A 23257-nucleotide genomic window follows, 5' to 3' on the forward strand; every position below is an offset into this window, starting at 1 on the left:
CTGAGAGCTTGGACACAAGAAGAACCGGAGGTGGCAGGGAAGAGGATTTGGAATTTATTAGGGTCACAAGCACCCCTGCCTCCCATATTCAGCATTCCTGAGCCATACACTGCCACCCTTTTTGTAGCCTGGGAACTTAGAGTCCTCATCAGTAGGAGACCGGGCAGAGTGCTGGGGAGTAAGCAGAATCCAGGGTCCTCGAGGCAGTTACATGAAAAGACCTCCTGGAAGGGGCAGAAACATTTGGACAGATGCATGGGTGGAGAGACAAATGGGCAGGGTGGGGGTGGGGAGCCCATTTCTGTTCCTGGTCTCAGGAACCTCTGTCCTTCCCACAGTGGCTCTAGTCTCCCCTCACTTGCTTTCTCATATAGTATGGGTTCTAGTTCTTTGCCCTCTCTCTTCCCATGTTGGCCTCATACCAGTGACTTCCACTGAGGCCCCTGTGATGTATCCACTGTCTTCAGATGCCAGGAATGTGACCACATCTGCCACATCTATGGAAATGGAGGGGAGAGGGTAGAACCCTACTCACTCCCATAGACCCAAAGTAGCCATCATCTCCCACCAAAGACACTCCCTCCCCAAGCACACATACCCCAATCACCAGTCTTCTCAAAAATACCACAAACTTTGAGATCCCTTCATTCAGGACCCCTCCCCACTCAGTGCTCACCCTCAGGGTCCCCCAAGTGTCCCATCGGGATCATTCTGGTCACCTGTAAGGAAACACTCATATATGGGTGTAAGTTACTTTTATGGAGTTTTTGAAAACCTTATCTGGGACCCGTTTTTCTTTTGTCTTCATGCCTTATACATTTATTGAGTATCTACTGTTTGCCAGGCACCGTGACTAGCATTCTCTTTTTGAAGCCCAAAGAATTGGGGTTTTTGAATGATTCCACCTTGTAGCCACAGCCTCCTACCTTGTCCAGCACTTTCTGTGGCACTTTCTGTGTCATGGGTGTTGCAATGAACCCTGGGAGGACAGCATTACAGCGGATCCCATGTCTGTGGGAAGGAGAGTGGCTGCTCTGGAAAGGACCAAACACTGACCCCTCCCTCAGACTCACACATGCCTTAGCAAAACTCCCCAGCACCCTCAAACATGTGACCCACCGTGCAAGCTCCCGGGCTGCAGTCTGGGTCAGCCCAATTACTCCAGCCTTGGATGCAGCATAGTTTGTCTGCCCCATGTTCCCCACCTGTAGGTGAGTCAGAAACCTGGGATGAATCTCAAGGAGAGGCTCTCCTCTGTATGCTCACTTAGCTGGTGACCTCATCCCCTCAACCCGACCTTTCCTACGATGCTACTGATGTTGATGATGGAACCATGACAACCAGTGGACACCAGGGCTTGGGCTGCGGCCTGAGTGACTAGGAAGATGCCCTGGTAGGAATGGGTAGTAAGACAGAAAAGATCAGCTGGGGTGACAGCCCTTCAACTCCCTACCCAGGCTAGGGGATACTGGAAATCGCAGGTTCAGAGGTCACCACCTTGAGGTTGACAGCTATGACTTTGTCCCAGTCATCCTCGGTCATGTGGAGCAGAAACTCATCCCGGGTGATGCCCGCACAGGACACAACGACAGATGGCGGTCGAGAGAAGCAGGCCTATAGGAGGGGAGGTTACATACCAAAAAAACCCACAAAGAGCTGGGGGCAGTGGACACAACATAGCTTTAAAGCGGGCAAGGTTGCCTGGCGTTCACCTGCACTTCTTCCAGCAGGCGCCTGGCGGTCCTGGCCTCAGACACATCAGCCTGGAAGGCAGCGTGGTTCCCTCCGGGCGCCCCCTCCTTGCTCCCTGGTCGGCCTAGCAGCCGCACCGTCTCCTGTGCCGCTGCCCCGTCCAGGTCACAGACGGCCACGGCGGCCCCCTCTCTGGCCAGGCGCGCACTGACCGCCCGGCCGATGCCGCTACCCGCACCTGAGGTAGGAGAGAACACGAGGGGTGGGACTAGGTAGGGTCAGGTGTCACAGGGCGCAGAGTTAGTACAACTTGGATAAGGGGCCAGAGGTCACAGTGGCGGTGGAGTCCGAAGGCGCGTCCACTGACATCACTCCGGTACCCGAACCCGCCTTGGGAAAGCACCCCCTCAACCTGTGACCAGGGCCAGCGCGGAGCGGAGCCTGAGCTGGAGCTGTGTCGCCATAGCGGGCTGCGGGAAGGCGGGCACCTCTGCATCGAGCCAATCCGAGTGCAGAGAGGGCAAGGCGAAGGCAAAACCAGGGCCAATCGAAGCCCGGCTAGCCTTAGGCCATCTGTGGTCACCAGCGCAGGCCGACCTCGCACTGCAGGGGCGTGGCCAGACTTTACCGTTTGGGGGCCTAGAGAGTGGGAAGACACCCCCCACCACCACCACCACCAAAGAAAACAAAGACTGCATGTGGGGCAGAAGATCCGAGGACTTTATTTCTGGTCACCACCCCTTCCCCTCAATTCAAACACAGTGATATAAAAAGAACAGAAACAAAACAACAAAAAAAATTAGGCCATGAAATTACCAACTAACCCTCTCCCCATCCCTCCAATCATTCCCCAAATCAGGACACACGATTGATGTTTAATTGATGTTTATCCCCAACTTCTGTTGCCCTCCCTGTCTAGGGCTCTTTCCTGGAGCCTCCACAACTGGTAGAAGAAGATGAAGGTGGACCTTGGAGAACTTTCTGTGCAGCAGCTTGGTCCTCAGAGAACAGGTGGAGTAGGGGACCCCAGGTAGGTTGCCATCACCCCTCTCCCTTCCAGCCTTCTTCATGGCCCCATGTAGCCCTCCAAACCAAACATGGTCAGGCAGTGCCCAATACTATGGTCCCTCTGGCTTCTCATTCTCACCTCTACAGCCCCAGTAAGACTGCCAAACGTTGAAGGCCCTAATGCCAAAGTTACCATTCTCCTAAGTTACAGTTCTTTCCTTTGGCAGATATCCCTGGCCAGGGCCTCCAACTTTCACAGACCCCTGATCTGGAGATAGGGGATTTGGGATGGGGTAGGGGTGGTTCATCCACCTCTCACTCGAGATGGGCAATCAGCACCATCATGATGACTCCTCCCAGCAGCCCCAGCACCTCCAGAAGTGACTGCAATGGTGATGCCTCTCTCAATAGCTCAGGCAATACAGACACAGTTGCTACGTAGATAAAGCCACCTGCAGTGAATGGCAGGACCCAGCCAGGACCTGTACCACCTGCAACTTCACTGCCTATAGCCCCTCCTTCAGTTAGAAGGGCACAGGCTGTGCCTGCCAGTGCCCCTACTGCTGTCAGTAGTTGTAGACGCATCGCCTGGTGGGCAGAAAAGAAAGAGAGAGGCATTCACCAACAGCTAAAGATTATTTGTGGTTTAGAAGTGGCTGGTGGGATAGAAGTGTATAGGTGTAGGGTATACATCTTTGGAAAATAAAAAAGGGGGGATTAGGCGAGATAATTTCTGAGATATTTTAGAGATCAAAGAGGTCCTTTCCATAGACTTTCTGATACAGTAGGCCTATATGACTGCTTGTGTTTGTGTGTGTGTTAAGACCCAAATAAAACCATTCAGATGGTTTACAGACCACAGTTTAAGAAATACCAAGCCTATGGGACAAAGAAAACAGAACTTCCTCTTCGTCTCTAGAGGATTTGTTACAAATGATAGTATAATTTGTTTGAACCAATGCAGGCAGTTTTGGGTTTTGTGTAAGTGAGCAGGAATAAAGGATTTGAGGTAACCACGTTTGGTAAACATCAGCACCAACCTGCTGTTTGCTGCAGCCAGACTGGACCAAGATGGCAAAGTCTCCGACCTCATGGGGCACTTCATGTAGCAGGACAGTCATTGTGGTCAGAATCCCCAACCCCTGGCCCCCTCGAAAGGAAGCACCAATGGCCAGACCATCTGTGAAGTTGTGTGCCAAGTCAGCAGCCAGATTCAGGTACCCAGATACACGTAGGTCTTATACAGGACAAGAAGACAAAGTGATCAGAGGCATCCACTACCACCAGTCCCAGTCTTGGCCATTCTCACATCTCCCGTCAGAGTGCACTTCCCACCTTACCTCTTGGCGTTACCCAGACATTTTTCATTACCCATGGGTCATATTTCATGTGATTGAAGATGATGCTCACCAATCTCTTGGCCCTCACCTGAGCCTGTTTTTTCTTCTTCAGGATTCTGAGATCGCACAGGTCCATCTTTGGGTACTGTGCTCCCTCCTCTCCTCTTCCGCAACCCCCCTGCTTCCTTTTCTTCTTCCTCCGAGCTCTGTTTCTCCTTTGAAGAATGCTCTGAGGGAAGAAAGGAGTTGGTCAAAATGGGAAAAAGAGATTTTCTGACATATCTTCTCCCTCTAGAGAGCCGTATGAGGGGATTCTGAGGCAGGCAAGGTGGCTTTCAGGAGAGTTTTCTTTTTTTAGGCTCACCCTGTCTTCCATGTCCATGACTTCCACGAGTGTGACCATGAGCATGTCCATGACTGTGTCCATGTCCTCCTTTCACATGCCTCACAAATTTCTCCACCACAAGAAAGGCGACAATTCCACTGAGAACCCACAGTCCCACAGATAGAATGGGGCCCTGGCCTGGAAATGGAGCCATTGAGACATTAAAGGAGATGTGGATTCCAGACTCCTCCTCCTCAAGTGCAGGAGGTGAAGAATAGGAAGAGAAAGCAACCCAACTCCTGTTCCCATCTGTGTCTTTCTCACCACTGTGGGAATGACCATGTCCGGGCTGCTCCAGAGTGTGGTGAGAATGAGGTTCTGGAAAAAAAGAGAGAAAAAAAAAAAAAAAAAGCAGATCAGGGTGTATCTGTTCCATAGGGTGTATATTTGGGGGAGTATTGGAAGGTCAGGGATTACAAAGGAAAAACATCCCTTTTTCCCCAAAGAATAAAGTAGGTTAAGATTTGTGTAGAAATAAGAGGTTACTTACCCAGAGCATGAGGGATAAGGTGCAGGAAGGCATCTCCTAGGAGACCACCAGAAGCAAAACTGAGCAAGATCTGGAGCAGAGATCGATGCCTTGGGGAGTTTGACTCCACAGGGATTAGAAAGAGGACAAAAAATGGAGCTGCAGAGATCAGCACTGTGGCCCCCAGTGCCTAATGAGGGAGAGTCAGGGGTCAAATAGTGTGCAGTTTTCCAACAATCCAGAACAAGCTCCTCTCTCCCCCATCCCCTGGAGACTCACATAGGACCAGAGAGTGACAGTGTCCAGGTCCTGCTTCATACGTGGAGCCCCAGACTCCCTATAGCCTCCATGGCTATGCTCATGGTCATGTCCATGTCCTTGGTAATAGACTCTTTTATTGGCGTGGCCATGGCTATGGCCATGGTGCAAATCCTCATGTGAATGTCCATGGTCGTGACCGTGGGTAGGCCCATGCCAGATGCTCTCATGGGTGTGGCCATGGCCATGGGCATGGCTGTGTCCATGGTGGAAATCTTGATGTGAGTGCCTGTGGCTATGGCTATGGAAGTCTTCTTGCAGGTCCTCGTGCGGGTCTCCATGACCCCCGTGTCCGGCCACCAGCAGCCCCAAGGCTGCCCAGGTCAGCAGTCCCACGGCCACCCAGTGGGGGGCCCCCAGGCCTCTGGCCATCACGCTGACCAGAGGGACAGAGACAGTGATTCCACTTAACCCTTAACTCTATACCTATGCAGGGTCCGCTTTATTCCAATAGCGCCCTCCGTCCATTTCTATGGGCCGCGCCCCCATTCCATTATGTTCCCACCCACATTGTTCCCAAGACTTGTTTTTTTTTTTTTTATCCCAAACCCCCTCCCAGATGTTGGGCCCCTGGAACACCACTTTAGGCTTTGACCCGCCACTTTACGGGACTTTCTGGGACCTGAATCTATGGCCCATTAGGTGGGGAAAAGGCCTGGAAAAGAACCTAAGAAAAACAGGGAATTCTCACCGGCTCCGGGATCCAGTCCTTTCCCGGTTTGCTCGGACGTGGCAGTCCCGCCTTAAGCTCCCGCGAGAACAGGAAGTGCGGTTCTACCTTGGCCAGGATACCTTTACCAATATGGCCGCACTCCTGTAGCAGCAAAGCCACCAAGCCCTGGTGCGCGTGCGCAAGCGTAAAGGTTATTTGAGGGGAGGGTGGGCGAGGCGGGCTAACAGGCCTAAGGAGACCGCCTCCTCAGTTTCCAAGTAGACGAGGGGGCGGGAACTAGCGCAGAGACTTCCCGTTTGTACAAAGATGGCTGCCACATCGGCGCTGTCATTTTGGTACAGAGCAGAGTGAAGAGCTTAATTCGACCCGATCCAGGCCAGATTCTTTTTCTCAGGGGCTTCCTCGTGCTCATCTAGTCCTCCGATCAATACTTGGGAATCCCTTGCACCTCTTCGGTACCCCTACACTCATCCAGGGATCATGTCTTGGGCCGCTCGCCCGCCCTTCCTCCCCCAGCGGCATGCCGCAGGGCAGTGTGGGCCGGTGGGGGTGCGAAAAGAAATGCATTGTGGGGTCGCGTCCCGGTGGCGGCGGCGACGGCCCTGGCTGGATCCCGCAGCGGCGGCGGCGGCGGCAGCGGGAGAACAACAAACCCCGGAGCCGGAGCCGGGGGAGGCTGGACGGGACGGGATGGGCGACAGCGGGCGGGGTGAGTGTCCTAGCAGACCGGCAGGCAAGCCGCTGACCGTGTTATCTGCAACCCCTCCCCCCGCACCGTCCCCTGGTGCTCTTTCCTTGGCGCTCCCGCCCCCTTGTTTGTAAACACGCATCGCCTCCCTCCCGAGGGCTTTAGCTCCCTCCTCCCCGGGGCGGGGCGGGGCGGGGGAGCTTCCGCCCTCCTAATCGAGGCCTCTTGAGGCCCTGCAGCACCACAGGCCCTGGGCGCGGAAAGGACACGATTCTCCTTGAGTTTGACTGCTTTGGACCTTTGAGGGCACATCCTGCGTCCTAGGAGGGGTCTCGTCCTCTTTATCTCTTTCCACTGCACGCTCGGGCTGCCTGGCTATATGCTGGGACTGGAGGAGTTGAATAGTCCTGCCCACGTGCTGCCCCACCCACGAAACGCATCTGGCTTGGGGTGACCTGGCGTTCATTCAGATGCATTGCTGAAAATTTTTCCCTACCTGAACTATCCTCTCTGTCAGCCTCCACGTCTGAGCACTATTAGGAATTACACTGTTTTTTGACAGCAAGGTGTCTCTACATTTGGGGATGGGTGGATGGGGAGGGCTGAACAGGGGCAGGGTGGGGGATTAGAGAATTAAAATCTCCAGTTGGATGATCAAAGACTCATTTTCTCTTTTTGTCTCTCCTGTCTCTGTGTGTCTCTGTGCCTGTTTGTACCCCTCTCTCAGACTCTCGAAGTCCAGACAGCTCCTCCCCGAATCCCCTTCCCCAGGGGATCCGTCCCCCTTCTCCTGGGCCACCCCTACTTCCTTCAGCAGCCTCATCCCTTGGAGGCTCTGGGGCCCCACCCCCACCCCCTATGCCACCACCCCCACTGGGCTCCCCTTTCCCAGTCATCAGTTCTTCCATGGGGTCCCCTGGTCTGCCCCCTCCAGCTCCCCCAGGATTCTCCGGTCCTGTCAGCAGCCCCCAGGTGAGAGGTTGTGACCCACTTACTACCTCTCCGCTTTCATTTCCTTGTTTTCCTTGTAATCCCAGATCCTTGTGTGAACTTACCCATGGCCCACTGACTTTCCAGTCCTCTAATCTTGGCAGGCCTGTGGTCCTTGTAAGACCCCTTGCCCTTCCTGAGGTGACTGATCTTTCAGTGCATGCTTCTTCCCAATTCTATAAAAGAACCCCGATATTCTTGACATCCTTTCCATCTATTGGTGATTTTCTGCCCTTTTGGTTCTGTCTGCTCTTCTGAGACACATGCTCTTCTGAGCCACTGTGTTGCAGTTTCAGGGGGGAACTGTTTATATCTGTTCTCTTTTGGGTGGTGTTCTGGGGATGGCTCTTCACATAGACTGTAGTGTAAATAATTCCCTCTGGAATGTGCAATGCAGGGCCCTGCCTAGTGGTAAGGGTATGATTTCTGTCTCTTCTGTGAGATTCTCCCTCCCAACGAGTCTTCCTGTGACTTCCGTATTTCCCCCATCCCAGATTAACTCAACAGTGTCGCTCCCTGGGGGTGGGTCTGGCCCCCCTGAAGATGTGAAGCCACCTGTCTTAGGGGTCCGGGGCCTGCACTGTCCACCCCCTCCAGGTGGCCCTGGGGCTGGCAAACGGCTTTGTGCAATCTGCGGGGACAGAAGCTCAGGTATGAGTTCAGAGGCTCAGCAGAGAGGAAGAAAGAAAGTCTGGGACATTTACCATCACCTATGTGACTTAATGGGGTTGAGTTAGAGCAGGTTATCTGGCGGAGACCTGAAGAGAATAAGGAACCTGAGGCTCAGATGTGGGATGGGGTAGGGGGTTGGTCAGAAGGGAAAGGTCTGTACAGTGAGGAAAGAGGGACTGGTTCATTTCTCACTTCCTGGCTCCCCATCTCTGTATTTGACAAACATGGGGAAGACTTAAGTTTTGCTTGGGGAAGATTGGCAAGAGACTTAATGGTGAAGGGATCTCCAGGCAATTTTCTTCTTTTTTTTTTTGTGGTTTTTGGCTGGGGCTGGGTTTGAACCCGCCACCTACGGCATATGGGACTGGTGCCCTACTCCTTGAGCCACAGGCGTCGCCCATCCAGGCAATTTTCTTAATTCTCTTCTTCTCCTTGTTTAGGAAAACACTACGGGGTTTACAGCTGTGAGGGCTGCAAGGGCTTCTTTAAACGCACCATCCGTAAAGACCTTACATACTCTTGCCGGGACAACAAAGACTGCACAGTGGACAAGCGCCAGCGAAACCGCTGTCAGTATTGCCGCTATCAGAAGTGTCTGGCCACAGGCATGAAGAGGGAGGGTAAGGACTTGTCTGCCCAGGCTTCCTAGACACAGGCCCTTTCTCTCCCACCCTACTCAATGAGAGAGAAATGAGGAGAGAAAGGGAAGACTGAAGAAAATCACATACGCTCTCTCTCAGGAAGGCAAACTGTTCTTTCTTCCCCTCTAGAGGGCGGTATTTGACTTTGTCTCCCCCCTCCTCATCAGCCTTTCTCCTGGTACCCTGCTCTGGCCTTTGAGTTTCCTTAGTTGTGGTATTGCCTGTGTAGCCTGTACCTGTGACCCTTCCCCAGTCTGGTCCTAGGGTAGGATAACTTTTCCTCACTCATAATACGATTTTTCATCTCTCCTCTAGTCTGGTTAGTCCCTCCTTTCCTTGGTGCCATGCACCTTCTCTGATCTCCATCTAGTAAATTATCTGTGATCGTTTTTCTGACTTCTGGAACTCTATGCTTTTACAAGCTATAGGCTTGACTGAAGATCTCAGGGCTTTCTTTACCTCTTCTTTATTTACATCTTGTCTACTTAAGCTGATTCCTAAAGTTCTAAGAGAGACACTTTAGAGTATGGTGAAATCATACTCTAGAGTTGGTGAAATCCCTCAATTTAGAGATGATGAGCCTGAGGCCTGGCTCTCCCAAGGTTATGCACAAAAGAATGGCAGGGCTGGGAATAGAAACCATATCTCTGAAGACCCAGACCAGTGCTTCTTTTACTGCCTGTTTATTGAGTCAGAAGAGCACATAAGAGTTGCAGTCAGGCATACGCATACACATACATGCCATGTGTTGTGTGAATATAAGCGAAATATTTAATTCTTTGAGTCCCAAGTTCTTCATCTTTAAAAATGGGAATGAGCTCAAAGTGTTGTGATAATTGAGTGAATGTTAAACCATGCTTAATATGTCTGTCAGTATGTTTTTTAGCATGTAGTAGGCCTCTATTTAAATTCTTCCCTAATTCCTTTACCAGTTTCTTCCTTTCTTCTTGACTTATCTGCCCTTTTATAATCCCTGCTTCCAAGTCGCCTCCAATCTACTGTTTCTAGTGACTTCCCCAATTCCTATAAATATCACCCAAGGGCCATGACACCCTGATAAGGCCCTAAGGATATTTGCGGGACCCCTTCATAGCTGGCTGCTGACTTTTCATTTTTTTCTCCCTTTTATCCCCTGCAGCGGTACAAGAAGAGCGTCAGCGGGGAAAGGACAAGGATGCAGATGGGGAGGGGGCTGGGGGAGCCCCTGAGGAGATGCCTGTTGACAGGATCCTGGAGGCAGAGCTTGCTGTGGAGCAGAAGAGTGACCAGGGTGTTGAAAGTCCTGGGGGAACAGGGGGTAGCGGCAGCAGCGTGAGTGATGGGGTCAATCCAACCTTCTTCATGATCGGGGGTTGGGGAGGGAATCTAGGTCTGTTCTATATCACCTCCCCCTCCCTTCCCCTTACAACCCTCCCAACACTGCTTGGGACTGGAAGTGTGGGCAAACAGGTCTTTCAAACATCTGAGATGGGTGTGATAGCTCTTCCATCCTCAATCCTAAAACACCCCACTGACATAACCATAGGCAAGTCCTAAATCATTAACATGAATGTCAGATGGGAAGCCTCACTTACATGGATTGGTTTAGATGGGGCTTGAAGGAAGACTGTATAAAAAGAAGGTGGTAGGCTCAGCGCCTGTAGCTCAGCGGCTAGGGTGCCAACCACATACACCTGAGCTAGCGGGTTCCAACCCAGCCTGGGCCTACCAAACAATGACAACTACGACCAAAAAATAGCTGGGTTGTGGCAGGTGCCTGTAGTCCCAGCTACTTGGGAGGCTGAGGCAAGAGAATCGCTTAAGCCCAAGAGAGGTTGCTATGAGCTGTGATGCCACGGTACTCTACTGAGGGTGATATGGTGAGACTCTGTCTCCAAAAAGAAAAACAAAAAGAGGGGGTGTCAAGAACTTCTCACAACCTAGGCGTGGTGGCTTACGCCTGTAATCCCAGTACTCTAGAAGGCAGAGGCAGGTGGATTGCTTGAGCTCAAGAGTTGGAGCAAGGGCAAGACCTTGTCTCTAAAAATAGCCAGGCATTGTGGTGAGCACCTATAGTCCCAGCTACTTGGAAGGCTGAGACATGAGACTCACTTGAACCCAAGAGTTTAAGGTTGCTGTGAGCTCTGATGCCATGACACTCTAGGGAAGGTGGCAAAGTGAGACTCTGTCTCAAAAAAAAAAAAAAAGTATTTCTCACAAGGGGTTCCTAGTATACCTCCAAATCTTCCATAACTCTTACCCCCACCCTCGTCCCTTGCAGCCAAATGACCCTGTGACTAACATCTGTCAGGCTGCTGACAAGCAACTATTCACACTTGTTGAGTGGGCGAAGAGGATCCCACACTTTTCCTCCTTGCCTCTGGATGACCAGGTCATATTGCTGCGGGCAGGTCAGTGACCTTGGATCTCTTTGACCTCGGGACCTTTAGAGACCCCACTTGCCATACCTTATATACTGAGGGAGCCAAGCTAGCTGACCTCACCACCTCTTACCTTCTCTTCTACTGATGTGCTTTGAATCATATGGCCTTATCTCTGGCTCCTTACCTTTGCCACCCCACTCAGGCTGGAATGAGCTCCTCATTGCCTCCTTCTCCCACCGATCCATTGATGTTCGAGATGGCATCCTCCTCGCCACAGGTCTTCATGTGCACCGCAACTCAGCCCATTCTGCAGGCGTTGGAGCCATCTTTGATCGGTTAGTGGCCCTCGGCTGGGTTGGCATGTTGGTAGAGGGGTGGGGCTATAGGCTGGTCCGTGTCCAAGGCTGGCTGAGCTGTGACCTTTGAGTGACCTGCAGGTCCCTCTCCAGGGTGCTGACAGAGCTAGTGTCCAAAATGCGTGACATGAGGATGGACAAGACAGAGCTTGGCTGCCTGAGGGCAATCATTCTGTTTAATCCAGGTAAGAGGAGGATTACCCTTGTCTCTCAAGGCCAAGGCAACCTTGGAGCCTCCTCTTCTCCAGAGACTCCTAAGTTACCCAGCTATCCCCTCAGTAAGACCCTCAACCTGGAGACCTCCCAACTGACCAAGGAAAAACCCCCATCCACTGATACATTCCCTTCTGACCCTATCCTACAAACACAGTGGGCCCTGCTTCCCTTGCCAGGCATCTGGTAAAAGGCAAGCAGGTGGGGGCCAAAAGGAACATTCTGTGGGCCACACTTCCATGTCTCTTCTGATTTGATTTGTCTTCTTCTTCTTCCTCCTCTCTTCCTTCCGATTCTAGATGCCAAGGGCCTTTCTAACCCCAGCGAGGTGGAGGTCCTGCGGGAGAAAGTGTATGCATCACTGGAGACCTACTGCAAGCAGAAGTACCCTGAGCAGCAGGGACGGTGAGATGGAGTCATGGGGCCTGAGGCTGCCATGGGAGTGGGGAGTGCCATGAGGTTGTGTTCAGGTCCTGTGTACTTCCCGCTCTCACTCCTTCCACCTCCACCCTAGGTTTGCCAAGTTGCTGCTCCGTCTTCCTGCCCTACGGTCCATCGGCCTTAAATGTCTAGAACATCTGTTTTTTTTCAAGCTCATTGGTGACACCCCCATCGATACCTTCCTCATGGAGATGCTTGAGGCTCCCCATCAGCTGGCCTGAGCTTAGACCTGAACATGGTGCTTCTCACACTTGAGGAGCACACATCCAAGAGGGACTCCAAACCCTGGGGCAGGGTGGGAAGGGCCTTGTTTTCAGAACCTTGGTGGGTTAAGAAGTACAGGGCAAAACTGACTGAGACCTCCAAGGGAATTTACAAACCTTCCAAGGGGTTTGCTTCATATACCAAGTCAGAGGGGATCCCAGATCCCTGTGAGGACTGGATGTCTCCCTTCAGTGGCCTTGAGTCTCTGAATTTGTTGGGGTCTCATGATTTGGGGTGATTTGTCACCCACTGTCCATCCAGCACAAAGCACTGGCCCTGCTCCTGGGACCTTGTTTCCTTTTCATTTTGCCTCACTTTGTTCCCTATCTGAAGAATAGAAATAGGGAACTCCCCCAGAGATGGTTATTGGGGGGCAGGCCCCCCAAATTGATGGACATGGGAATAGAGATCTTATAGGCCTCTCTCTTCCCAAACCTGGCAGATATGTGCCTCTCTGGAAGAGGGAAGGCCTTATCACTGTCTCCTGACTAATGTCCCCAACACTTCACCTCCTGCAGTCAGACTGAAAATAAAAATGGTGGTGGTGGTGAAGGGCTGGTGGGACATGTAGGAATAATCTATTTTTAATTTCCTCTGAGGATAGAGACTTGCAGTTAGACTCAAAGAAGTACTGTATTTTCCTTGGTTGACTAAGAAATGCCAGTGGTGGAGGTGGGTGTTGGGAGAAGCAGGCCCCTGAGATGGTCCTTCTCTGGGGCTCTCCAAGCACCTCCCCTTCCCAATTCTCTCCCATCTCTTACTGTCTAATTTGTGGAAGGGGCCTAGGCTGTGATGACAGGGCTTTGCAGGGGATGGATTGGTGAGTGCGGTCCCCAGTCCTTCCCTTCACAGTTCTCCAGCCCTGGACTCACAGCATTAGGCTGGGGACACATGATCCTGGCCTGAGAATTGAGGGGAGGTGGCCGGCCCGAAGAGATGGGGTATTGGGGCTGCATGATTTTTGCCCTGCGTCTCTTCTCTTTAGGGTTCCTTTCCTCTCTCATTCACACATAAAATCGCTTTCAAATTAAAGTTGTTTTCTGGACTGAGGTGCCACGGGGATGGGCCGCGCCATCGCCATCGGGCTTGGAGGCGGTATCCGGTTGGGAGCTCTGGACTGTTCCCTGGACACCCGCTGCCGAGGCTCCCTGGGGCCCTAGAGGCAGGCGCAGGGTGGGGGACACAAGGCGCGCTTTGTCGGGGAGGGGGAAAGAGGGTGTGCCAGGCTGGGGGCGGGGCGGGCCGGAGGAGGAAAGGGGGGGAGGCTGATTCTCAAAGGCGCCTTGTTCGCTTGTGCCTTCCCAGCGCCAGCGGGCGGCGGCGCCTCGGCTCGATCCGGCCACACCGCGGGCTCCGGGCAGACCCGGCGCGGTGCCCGGTCGTGGGGGCGCGCTGGGCGCCCGGCGCGGAAGCCTCAGGCGCTGCTCACCCGGAGGCGCCCTATGTCCCTGAGTGACCCCATTTCCCCAGACCCTTGCTAGGACAGTCAGCCCTCTCTCATCTCACCACTGCTCTTTGCACCTGGGCTCTTTTACCTCAACCCTCATTTTTCTCTCCTTAGACCTGACTAGTCTGTTCGTCCGTCACAGTCTGTGGCCTGTCTCTACCCCAAAGTAGGCTCCTTCTGCTCTGTAGAGCCGGCCCTCCCCAATTGGTCGCTATCTATAGCCTGGTCTATAAATACCACCGCCCTCTTGCCCCAGGCCCGGCTCTGTAATTACGCGGGGCAGGGCGGGACGAGGAAAGTAAATGTGGCGACCCCCAGACCCGCCTCTCCCCTCACTGTGCCCTCGATCCTGCCACAGATTTTGCTGAAAGGGGGCTCTGGGCCCCTAAAGGGGGAAGGGAGGGGGGTTGACTGAACATTTGCGTCCTAGAAAAGGAAGGGGGTGGGGGAGATATATTGGGGTTCCCGAAAAGAGAATCAGAGTACAGGCTATCGGGTCCCTGCAAGGAGCAAAGGAAAACAGTCCGAGGGTCTGTGAGGGAGGGAAGGGGAAAGGGAGGGCTCCCACCTCCCTCCCCAGGTAGAGATCGAGGGTGGGGTTTCCCCTCGGTGGCTGTGGGCGGGCGGCTTGAGACCGGGGGCCGGGCCGGGGGCGGGGGCGAAGTGGGGGCTCTAGGCCGCTGGGGTGGCCGGGGACACACAGGAGCGGCCGTCACCGAGGAGGGAGCAGTGCCGGAGCCCCGACGGCGCCTCGCCACATGGAGCTGGGCCGCTGAAAGCTGTCGCCTCCCCGGGACCTCGGCGTCCGAGGCTCACAACCTGCTAGTCGTCTTCTGTCAGCCTCAGGGCGTCAGCGCCTCAGGACGACCTGGGTCGCTGGGACCCAGCGTTCCAGTAACTCAGCTATGGAGCGATGCAGCCGCTGCTGTCGCCTCCTCCTGCTCCTACCTCTGGTGCTGGTGCTGAGCGGGGCCCCGGGCTGGGCCGGTAAGAGGAGTCTGGATGCTTGGGTGGTTGGAATCGCTGCAGCTCTGACTATCCCTGGGGAGGAGACAGCTGATACCTAGGGCAGGAGCTTCTCTGAGTCTAAAAAGGGGGCTGTGGGAGTTAAGGGTCCAGACTGGAGGGCAAGACACCTGGGTTCCTTGGAGCGAGAGTAGGGATCTCTCCTTGAAGTGATTGGGCGGGACTCACCCGGCCAATCACTTCAAGGAGATTGGGAGAAGGCAGGCAGGACTGAAAGGTGGAGAACCACTTTAGAGAGCCCTAAACAGGGCTGCATGCCTATCTTGGGTCCTCAGGAAGAGCTGAAGATGGCCAGGGTCAGTCTGGTCCAACTGTTGCCGGTGTGGGGGGTGGTAGCAGTCAGTGCTGAGAGGTGAGGTGTGTGTATGTCTTTTGGGCTTTCTATCTATATCTTTGGAATGAAGGGTCCTAGTAAGCCCGGGGAGAAGGGATGCCTTAACTATCTGTCCTGTTGGCTTCTCTGACAGGGCCCCCCTCCCCCTCCCTGTGCCCTCGATGCTGCCACGCGGCTGGCTCTGGGGAGCACTGGGGCTGGCTGCCAACAGGACGGCCGCTGGACAGGCACGGATCAGGTGTCTGAGACCAGAGCCAACTCTTTGCATTCCTGCCCGGCCCCTCCTCCTCTGGCCAGCTAGGCTCCCCTGGGACCCTGGTGTCCACAACCCCAGTCTTTTCCTTCTTTTTCCCAGGACCCAGAATTCCTGGCTCCTAGGAAAGGGGATTTGATGTCAGATAGGAGGGGGTTGGGAGCAGTGGGCCCTTGGCAGGTTGGAGCAAGCCCCCACTCCTGGAAACATTGGGGGTAGATTTGTAAATAACTTGACTATTCATGTCTTCTCTGCTTTGGAGACAAAATGGTCAGAATGAGAGACTTTACCTAACAAATGCAATCACTGTAGCCTCATTCTCTGTACCCTCAATGAATCCTTAACAACAAACAACAAACAATCAAACAAACAAAAAGGAAAGAAAAGAAAAAAGAAAAGAGGGCAGAGCCTGTTGCTCAAAGGAGTAGGGTCCTGGCCCCATATACTGGAGGTGGTGGGTTCAAACCCGGCCCCGGGCCTAAAACTGCCAAAAAAAAAAAAGAAAAGAAAAGAAAGAAAAAAAGGACAGCATAAAGGATTTAGATTTGATATGGAAGAAAAAACTTACAAAATGTGAGGAGCGTGAGGCTCAGGGACAGGAAATTGAAGTGTATGGTGTCTGTAGCCTCTAGGAGTCTTTCTTGGAGTGAAAAAGGACCCTCTGGTATGGAGGCAAGTGGTTGGCCACTATGACTGTCTCATTTCAGGCCTGAGCGGGTAGAGGTGGGACTCTAGGGAAATGGGTTACTGTGGAATTTCTAAGATTACAGAGCAAGGCATTTGGAGGGGCAGAGGTAGAGTGGTGGAGGGTGATGGGGCTACCCATTGGGGAGCTTTGGGGCAAATGAGGCTGGAGACACTGGGTCAAGTATGTGGCTTGATGTGGGAAGATGGTGGGTGGACCTGTGGGTAGGTTGTCTATAGGACTGAGCTGTATTCTCCTGGGGTTTGATGGAGGGCGGAGACCTCCGAGGTCTTCTTGGCCTAGGGTCTCTGTGATTCTCTGTGTTTCTGTCTCACTCACCCTTGGTCTCTCAAAGCGGCCCTTGTGTGTTGGTGTTTGTGGAGCTGCCACATGCTCAGGGGCCAGGATCAGGTAGGGGGATGGGTGGGGGGAGGCTGTGGTTTCTCGGCTCCTGGACTCAAAGGGCCTTTTCTCTGCCTGTCTGCCTGCCCCACCTCACCCACCCAACCCAGCTCTCCTCTCCTGATTGCTCTGGCCTCTGCACTGCCCCACACTTGTATGAAAGTTTTGCTGGAACTCTTTTTGGGATTTTTCCAATTTGTAGCTGATGGTGTAAGGAGTGTGTGTATTAAGGAGCAAGTGAAAGACAGGTGACCTCTGTCTTCCAGGTAGTTTACGCCCTAGGAAGCTGAGTTTTAGGTAGACAGGGCTGGTGGCTTGGGTCTTGAATCTTTAGATCCCAGAAGGTGGGAGTGGTGGTGGGGTGGCAAGGCAGGATTGAGGTTCCAGGTGTGGGAAGCTTGCCTGGGTTTTGGGCAGAACTCTGATGGGATCCACAGATGTGTGGCTTGGGGCCCTGGATCTGCTCTGGCTCTGCGTGGCAGCTTCAAACTGCACCCCAGGCCAAGCTCATCTCCCAAGCCAGGGGGCATAAACTCTTGGGAGGGCCCTTTCTTGCATCTTCTTCCTCAGTATGTTCTGAATTGTACTCCCCCTGCCCCATGAACCTGGGATCTGTAGCAGCTCAAAGCTCCCTCCCATAGAACCGCCGCCTGCTCTCTCCCTGGTGGCCCCCCTGCACCTTTCATGCCCAGAATAATTGATTGTCCAGATGTTGTTTGTACTGGAGACGGGACAGATGCCAAAGACCCAGAGAGCGAGAGATATGGAAAGGGAGTGAGAGTGAGGGAGAAAGACAGGGAAAGAAAAAGATAGACAGAATGTGAGGAAAATAGAGGAAGACAAGAGCCAGGGAGACAGAGAGACCAACAGAGACAGAGACAAAGAGGGTAAGAGAGTGTGAGAGAAAGGGAGACATGGAGAGTTAAGAGAGAGATTGAGGGAGAATAAGCTGAAACACAGGTAGGGAGAGTAGGAAAGACAGATAGATGCTGGGAGGGAACAGCAGGAGCAGGCAGGGAGTTCGATACTGTCAGTGCTGCCCTGAGCCTCCAGGTAACTTTGTGTTTTTCATCCATTCAGGCCCCATTCAGAAATAAGTGAGGGAAAGGTAACCTTTCTTTTCCAGGGAGTTTGAGCCCTAGGCAGCTGAATCCTTGATCCCAAATGTCCCCTATTTATGCCCTCCTGAGAACACATCTCTTCCCCTGACCTTCATGGACTGTCCCAGGTGCACCCCCTGTGGATGTGCTCCAGGCCCTGAGGTTCCCCTCCATCCCTGATGGTGTCCGGAGGACAAGAGGCATCTGTCCAGCTGATGTGGCCTACCGAGTGTCACGACCTGCTCAGCTTAGTGCACCCACCCGCCAGTTTTTCCCAGGTATAGGTGACATGTGGGGTGTGAGACCTGGGGGAAGTGATAGGACGGGGTCTGGGATCAGACAGCAAGATGGGAGGGGTTGTGGCTCTCTTTGCCTCTTACTCTACTTGTGTGTATCTCTCTTGGATACTAGGAGGCTTTCCCAAAGATTTCTCTCTGCTGACTGTTGTCCGGACCCGGCCTGGTCTCCAGGCTCCCCTCCTGACTCTCTACAGTGCTCAGGGTGTCCGACAGCTAGGCCTAGAGCTTGGCCGGCCCATCCGCTTCCTGTATGAGGACCAGACTGGACGGCCTCAACCTCCAGCTCAGCCAGTTTTCCGAGGTCTCAGCCTAGCAGACGGCAAGTAAGTCAGTTTGCTCCTCTGGTCTGCCTGGCCCACACTTTTAAGAAAAAGTGCCCCAGAGTCCCTACTTCCTAAACCGGGAAATGCTACCAACCCTTTTGATCACACCAGACCTACTGAACTGCCTAAACTTCAGTCACTTCTAGCCTGGAGTTTGGGCTTTAGAGTTTGCATCCTTCATTAGATGTTGTGTTAGCCTGTATCCTGGACATGTTACTTAACTTTTTTGAGCCTCAGTTTCTGTAAAATGGAGATAATATGATCATCATGATCAAAGGAGAAAATGACTTCACGGTGCGTGGTGCATTGTAAGCTCTCAATAAATGGTAGCTTTTGTGTTGTTACTACTATCTTCAGTGGCTTCAGCTCTTCCATAAACTGTTCTCCAGCCTGGTGGACTTCAGTCAGTCACTTGAACCTCTCCTCCCATAACCAGGTGGCACCGTGTAGCTGTGGCTGTGAAGGGCCAATCTGTCACTCTTATTATTGACTGCAAGAAACGAGTCACCCGGCCACTCCCCCGAAGTGCTCATCCAGTGTTGGATACTCATGGAGTGATAATCTTTGGTGCCCGCATCCTGGATGAAGAAGTCTTTGAGGTAACCAGAGTAATCAGAGAAGGAAGTGATTTCTGGTCTCATTGATTGTGCTCACTCCCCTTCTGGCTATAGCACTCCATCTTCTGATTCCCTAGGCCTTCATTTTTACTCCCATGAATTATTTCTATTTTCTATCTTCAGGGCTAATTTTCCTTGTAGAAGAACTAGATGCCCACATATGTGGCAGGACTGTCCATAGCCACTTAAAGTGTCATTCATTCTTCATCAGTCTACCCATCTGTCCATTCCTTCAACTCATCTTTCTCTTCACCACCCATGCATTCATCTACTCACCCGCTGGCCCATGTATGCATACATGTTTGCCTCCAAGACCCACTCACTCATCCATTTATCCCCCCATCCATTCACACACTTACCCACATACATATGTATTTAGGCTTATATCTACCTATCTGCCCATCCTCCTCCTGCTTAACCACTCCCCCCTTCAAACCACCTGACTATCCATCTATCGTTCTGTCCATCTATCCTCTTAAACCCATCCAGCTATCTACTCACTCGCCCATCCACCACCCACACCATCTACCAAGCATACAAGGATGCATGCATGCGTGCATCCATTCACCTACCCATTCACCCACCTATCCTTCCACCAGCTCAACCTCTCCCTCCTTCAATACACTCACCTACCTATTGCCTCACACGCACTCCTCATTCAACCATTCATTCACCCACATATTCAAATCCACCCATCAACCTTATTCACCTGTTTCCATCTACTTTGTACCTCCTATCCATCTGCCCACCAATCCACCCATATACACATTCATTCACCATCTACCAACACTGCCATTCAGTCAAGTGATCCTCCATCTACCCATCCACCCTCCACCCACCCAGCCAGTCAACATTTTCTGAATACTTGCTGGCCAAGGGAACACAGAAGAATAGTATAGTCTCTTATCATCCCAAGGAGCTCCCAGTTTGTCTTTGAAAATGAGATAATATCTTCAAATTAAAGTGCAAGGGAGGGTGTGCTAAGCACGATGTGTTGGCACAAATAAATGCCATTGGATCCAGAAGTGGTTCCCTTTCCCTGTTTTTAGAGGTCCTCAGAATTCTCAACATCACTACTATCGGAAGGACAAGGCAACTAAGGCTTGGGTCACTATCTCCAGATGCCATTGTGAAAAGGCCCATGCATTGCCACAAGGGGCAGTGGATAGAGGTTTTAGTCCTGGAAGAGCTGGGTTCTAGTCCTGATCCTGCCACTCTGAGTGATCTTGGGCCAGTCCTTGCCTTTTTGAGTTTTCTGAATGGAATGTATCTGAACAATGGACATGAAGATCTCTTTCCTACTGATTTTCCCGGTTGTTATGAAGGTCCTATGAGATCCTTATGAGAAGGGCTATGCCCATGGGAAACTTTCTCCCATTATATAGTTTTACCTAGGTTTGGCCTCCTCCCATTTGTCCCAGACTATTCCCTCTGTCTCTCTTGCTGCCCACCCCTCCATCAGTGTTCTTTCCTCCTGTCTTTGCAGGGTGATATCCAAGAGCTTGTCATTGTTCCGGGGGTCCAAGCTGCCTATGAATCTTGTGAACAGAAGGAGCTGGAGTGTGATGGGAGCCAGAGAGAAAGACCTCAGAACCAACAGCCTCACAGAACCCAGAGATCACCAAAACAGCAACCATCGAGACTTCATAGGCCACAAAATCAAGAACCACAGCGACAGGTGAGGGAGCTGAGTGAACCACCAACTGCAGCACATCCCAAAGAGGGAAGAGACCTCACCCTTCCTTAGATCCCTCTCCAGCCATACCTCCCTGTTCCCATCACCCCTTCCTCCCAGGTTCTCATTCATTAATCTTTTTATTTTCATTTAAAAATAAAAAGAGCTGTTATGAAGAATTTGTGGCTGGGAGCTGTGTTCCCTGCTTGTGTCTCCTCTGCCAGTCTTCCTGGAACTGTGTCCTTGGGTTTCCTATTCCTTCCTGGAATTAAGAGATTGGGAGAGAGTAGGGGAGCAGAGTAGAGGAGACAGAAACTGGGAGAAAGGAGTTGAGATGGTGAGACCGAAGAGGAGAAATCGGGAAGAAATAGGGAAAGAGGTATCCCAAAGAAGTGGGGTCTGCTGAAGTGCAGGAGTGGGAAGCCCAGTCTTTGCCCCCTCTGTGCAGGGGCAAGATTAGGCACAGTGGTGGGGGGAAGAGAGACTGGATGGGGCGGGGTCTGGACCAGTGTAGATATGGTCTGGGTCAGTGATCTGAAGTTTGGATGATCAATCTCTTAATCATGTCTGCTTTTGTCCCATATGCGGGGGCCCCTTCCACCTTTCCCACATCTCCCAACCTCTGTCCTGACCCTGACTTTTCTGTCCATCCTCAACTCTCTGCTTCCTGACTCCATGCTTCCCCTGTTTCCCAACTTCCAAACCATCTCCTTATCTCCTTGTCTCCATCTTCACCCCACTCTCCAATTGTCCCACCCCCTTCCTTCCTATTCCCTGCATCCCAGCCCATTGAGTCTCTCTACTATGACTACGAGCCCCCCTATTACGATGTGATGACTTCGGGGACAACCCCTGATTATCAGGTAAACTTGAGGGATCACTTCATTCCTTCCCTTCCTCCCCAGAATCTCCTATGATACCTCCTCCCTCCTTAGTTTTTTGGGAGAGACACCATGTATTTAGATTATGGGGGTTTACTCACTCACTGCTCCCTCCATATCTCTTTGCTGCAGCTGCCTCTGAGCCCCCACCACAGGGCTCTCCCTTCCCCTAGGGGCCATCGGACCCCTTTCCGAAAGCCCACCCCACCTGCCAAGAGGTCAGCGGCCCGGCAGGCATCCCCCTCACCAGGCCAGAGGCCCTCTCCAACTGGAGACTCCGGCCAAGCACGGGGCCAGCCTACCCCCTCCCGACGCCCAGCTCAGCAGGCAGCTTCCCCCAATGCCCGGGCCCCCCCCAGGACCAGAGGCAGCGGTTACCGGAAGGTAGAGCTGGGGCATCCAGATCTCTGCCCTTAAACCTCTATGACCTTGGAGATTCAGTCTCCCCAATTGTTCCCTCTCCAAAGGGGCTGCAAGATCTGAGATTTCCCCCATCCCCCAGCACAGACAGACACTGCTCTTGGTAGTGGTGGGGTATAGGTGCTGCTTTGCCTCTCTTTCCGCTGACCTCCTCTCACTTTCCCTCCCACCCTGTGCTACTCTTCTCCCCCTCTCCTTGGGGTTAGGACCCCACCCCAGGTGAAGAGGAAGAAATCCTGGAGTCCAGCCCCTTGCCACCCCCTGAGGAGGTAACTCCATTTCCTGCCCTCACCCCATCTGAGGGCAATGGGCATCTGTGACCCAGTCCCCTTGCCCCATGCCATCTTGATGAACTAGCCCTTCTTCTGGCCAGAGGGCTCATTGTCATTTCTGTTTATGGTCTCTGTCTTCTGATTACTCCAGATTTATCAGTCAGCTTAGCTCTCTAAGTATGTCTCTGTCTCCTCCCATTATTCTTTGATTTCAGAGTAACCTCCTATCCATGTTAGTGCCAGTCTTACTTTGTGTGTCATATTTCCATTCCCAGGAGGCATTTTCTGTCCAATGCTATCATTTTTTCCTTTCTCCCAGTCTCTCTTTGGTCATGCCCTGTACTCCTTTGTCTAATATTATGTCCAAGGACTGTCCACTCTATGTCCACAGCCCTCTGGCCACTCTTCTTATTATCCACCATTTCTTCCCACCAGTCCCATTTTTGGGACATCCCTCCCCAGTTTTGTCTTTCGATGGCCTCCATTTCTATACAACCATTCTCCTCAGAATCCTTTGGGCTAGAAGTTGTCACACCCCGGGTCCAGGGAAAGCCTCTTGTTTGCCCTAATGCCCTCGTCTACCCCTTCTCCCTTTCCACCTGGGAAGGAGCAGACAGATCTCCAGGTCCCCCCAACAGCTGACAGGTTCCAGGCAAAGGACTATGGGGAGGGTGGCACGGACCCCCCATCAGGGCCCTACGATTACACCTATGGCTATGGGGACGATTATCGTGAGGAGACGGAGCTTGGCCCTGCCCTCTCTGCGGAGACAGCCCACTCAGGAGCCGTAAGTGAAAAGAGCTCCTCTTCCATCTGTGACCACCAGTGGGAGCTACAAGAACTGTCTCTTGTTGGTTTTGGTCATTGTTGGCTGTGCATTACTTCCTGTTGGTGGTGTGCTATTTTCTCTTCACATAAGATGTATATGTTGCTTGAAAAGATATCCTGCCTTCCCTTGCCAAATGTCTTACCCTCTTTGTGGATCCTTCTGCCCAGGGCATTAGGATTGA

General features: G+C 52.5%; 4 protein-coding genes across 19 annotated transcripts in view; 2 read left to right on the forward strand and 2 right to left on the reverse strand.

Annotated features, from left to right (window-relative positions):
- Positions 1-31: 31 nt before the first annotated feature.
- Positions 32-2398, reverse strand: HSD17B8 (hydroxysteroid 17-beta dehydrogenase 8). Of its 2 annotated transcripts, XM_053602030.1 has the most exons (9): positions 2105-2398; positions 1713-1930; positions 1498-1614; positions 1298-1390; positions 1120-1205; positions 927-1011; positions 677-719; positions 423-497; positions 32-224 (listed from the first exon to the last, which is right to left on the reverse strand). In XM_053602030.1, the coding sequence occupies exons 1-9, from the start codon at positions 2388-2390 to the stop codon at positions 208-210; spliced, it is 1020 nt and encodes a 339-aa protein (XP_053458005.1). In that variant the 5' UTR covers positions 2391-2398; the 3' UTR covers positions 32-207. The 2 variants fall into 2 exon arrangements, with proteins under 2 accessions (XP_053458005.1, XP_053458006.1); XM_053602031.1 differs by lacking the exon at positions 1298-1390.
- On the reverse strand, positions 2392-6041 carry SLC39A7 (solute carrier family 39 member 7). 2 transcript variants are annotated; one of them, XM_053602028.1, is made up of 8 exons: positions 5904-6041; positions 5174-5588; positions 4916-5084; positions 4690-4743; positions 4405-4563; positions 4129-4269; positions 3741-3937; positions 2392-3288 (listed from the first exon to the last, which is right to left on the reverse strand). In XM_053602028.1, the coding sequence occupies exons 2-8, from the start codon at positions 5582-5584 to the stop codon at positions 3016-3018; spliced, it is 1404 nt and encodes a 467-aa protein (XP_053458003.1). In that variant the 5' UTR covers positions 5585-5588; positions 5904-6041; the 3' UTR covers positions 2392-3015. The 2 variants fall into 2 exon arrangements, with proteins under 2 accessions (XP_053458003.1, XP_053458004.1); XM_053602029.1 differs by lacking the exon at positions 5904-6041 and having other exon boundaries at positions 2608-3288; positions 4916-5068; positions 5442-5493.
- Positions 6042-6104: 63 nt separating this feature from the next.
- RXRB (retinoid X receptor beta) lies at positions 6105-13558 on the forward strand. Of its 4 annotated transcripts, none has more exons than XM_053602023.1 (10): positions 6105-6594; positions 7301-7545; positions 8058-8214; positions 8676-8855; positions 10015-10187; positions 11137-11266; positions 11442-11574; positions 11677-11780; positions 12108-12213; positions 12323-13558. In XM_053602023.1, the coding sequence occupies exons 1-10, from the start codon at positions 6366-6368 to the stop codon at positions 12468-12470; spliced, it is 1605 nt and encodes a 534-aa protein (XP_053457998.1). In that variant the 5' UTR covers positions 6105-6365; the 3' UTR covers positions 12471-13558. The 4 variants fall into 4 exon arrangements, with proteins under 4 accessions (XP_053457998.1, XP_053457999.1, XP_053458000.1 ...); XM_053602024.1 differs by having other exon boundaries at positions 11689-11780; XM_053602025.1 differs by lacking the exon at positions 7301-7545.
- A 1097-nt stretch (positions 13559-14655) lies between these two features.
- The window catches only part of COL11A2 (collagen type XI alpha 2 chain), a 29316-nt gene continuing 20714 nt past the window's right edge, over positions 14656-23257 (forward strand). For 6 of the 11 annotated variants that reach the window (XR_008382552.1, XR_008382554.1, XR_008382553.1 and 3 more), the window contains exons 1-7: positions 14656-14947; positions 17889-18038; positions 18172-18382; positions 18819-18981; positions 20486-20677; positions 21460-21537; positions 21688-21939. Coding sequence is in view for 7 of the 11 variants with exons in the window: in XM_053603207.1 (XP_053459182.1) it covers positions 14866-14947; positions 17889-18038; positions 18172-18382; positions 18819-18981; positions 20486-20677; positions 21460-21537; positions 21688-21939 (1128 nt within the window). In the remaining 4 variants the exon portion in view is untranslated. Of the gene's footprint in view, positions 14948-17888; positions 18039-18171; positions 18383-18818; positions 18982-20485; positions 20678-20998; positions 21012-21459; positions 21538-21687; positions 21940-22181; positions 22245-22854; positions 23035-23257 lie in introns of those variants that run through there. The other 5 variants (XM_053603210.1, XM_053603214.1, XM_053603208.1 and 2 more) reach the window with 4 other exon arrangements.

Source organism: Nycticebus coucang, chromosome 9 (assembly GCF_027406575.1).
Source record: "Nycticebus coucang isolate mNycCou1 chromosome 9, mNycCou1.pri, whole genome shotgun sequence".
Taxonomy (NCBI): Eukaryota; Metazoa; Chordata; class Mammalia; order Primates; family Lorisidae; genus Nycticebus; species Nycticebus coucang.

What these genes read in the sequence shown, in the direction of transcription:
- HSD17B8 (XM_053602030.1), bottom strand. Translation starts at nt 2,390, where the DNA reads ATGCAGTCTTTGTTTTCTTTGGTGGTGGTGGTGGTGGGGGGTGTCTTC. An exon ending in GCAGCCCGGGAGCTTGCACG is followed by an intron (nt 1,012 to 1,119) that starts GTGGGTCACATG and finishes TCCTTCCCACAG; the next exon opens with ACATGGGATCCGCTGTAATG. An exon ending in ACACTTGGGGGACCCTGAGG is followed by an intron (nt 498 to 676) that starts GTGAGCACTGAG and finishes CCATTTCCATAG; the next exon opens with ATGTGGCAGATGTGGTCACA.
- SLC39A7 (XM_053602028.1), bottom strand. Translation starts at nt 5,584, where the DNA reads ATGGCCAGAGGCCTGGGGGCCCCCCACTGGGTGGCCGTGGGACTGCTG. An exon ending in CTGTCACTCTCTGGTCCTAT is followed by an intron (nt 5,085 to 5,173) that starts GTGAGTCTCCAG and finishes CTCCCTCATTAG; the next exon opens with GCACTGGGGGCCACAGTGCT. An exon ending in ACATGGTCATTCCCACAGTG is followed by an intron (nt 4,564 to 4,689) that starts GTGAGAAAGACA and finishes CTCCATTTCCAG; the next exon opens with GCCAGGGCCCCATTCTATCT.
- RXRB (XM_053602023.1), top strand. Translation starts at nt 6,366, where the DNA reads ATGTCTTGGGCCGCTCGCCCGCCCTTCCTCCCCCAGCGGCATGCCGCA. An exon ending in GTTGGAGCCATCTTTGATCG is followed by an intron (nt 11,575 to 11,676) that starts GTTAGTGGCCCT and finishes AGTGACCTGCAG; the next exon opens with GTCCCTCTCCAGGGTGCTGA. An exon ending in TACCCTGAGCAGCAGGGACG is followed by an intron (nt 12,214 to 12,322) that starts GTGAGATGGAGT and finishes CCTCCACCCTAG; the next exon opens with GTTTGCCAAGTTGCTGCTCC.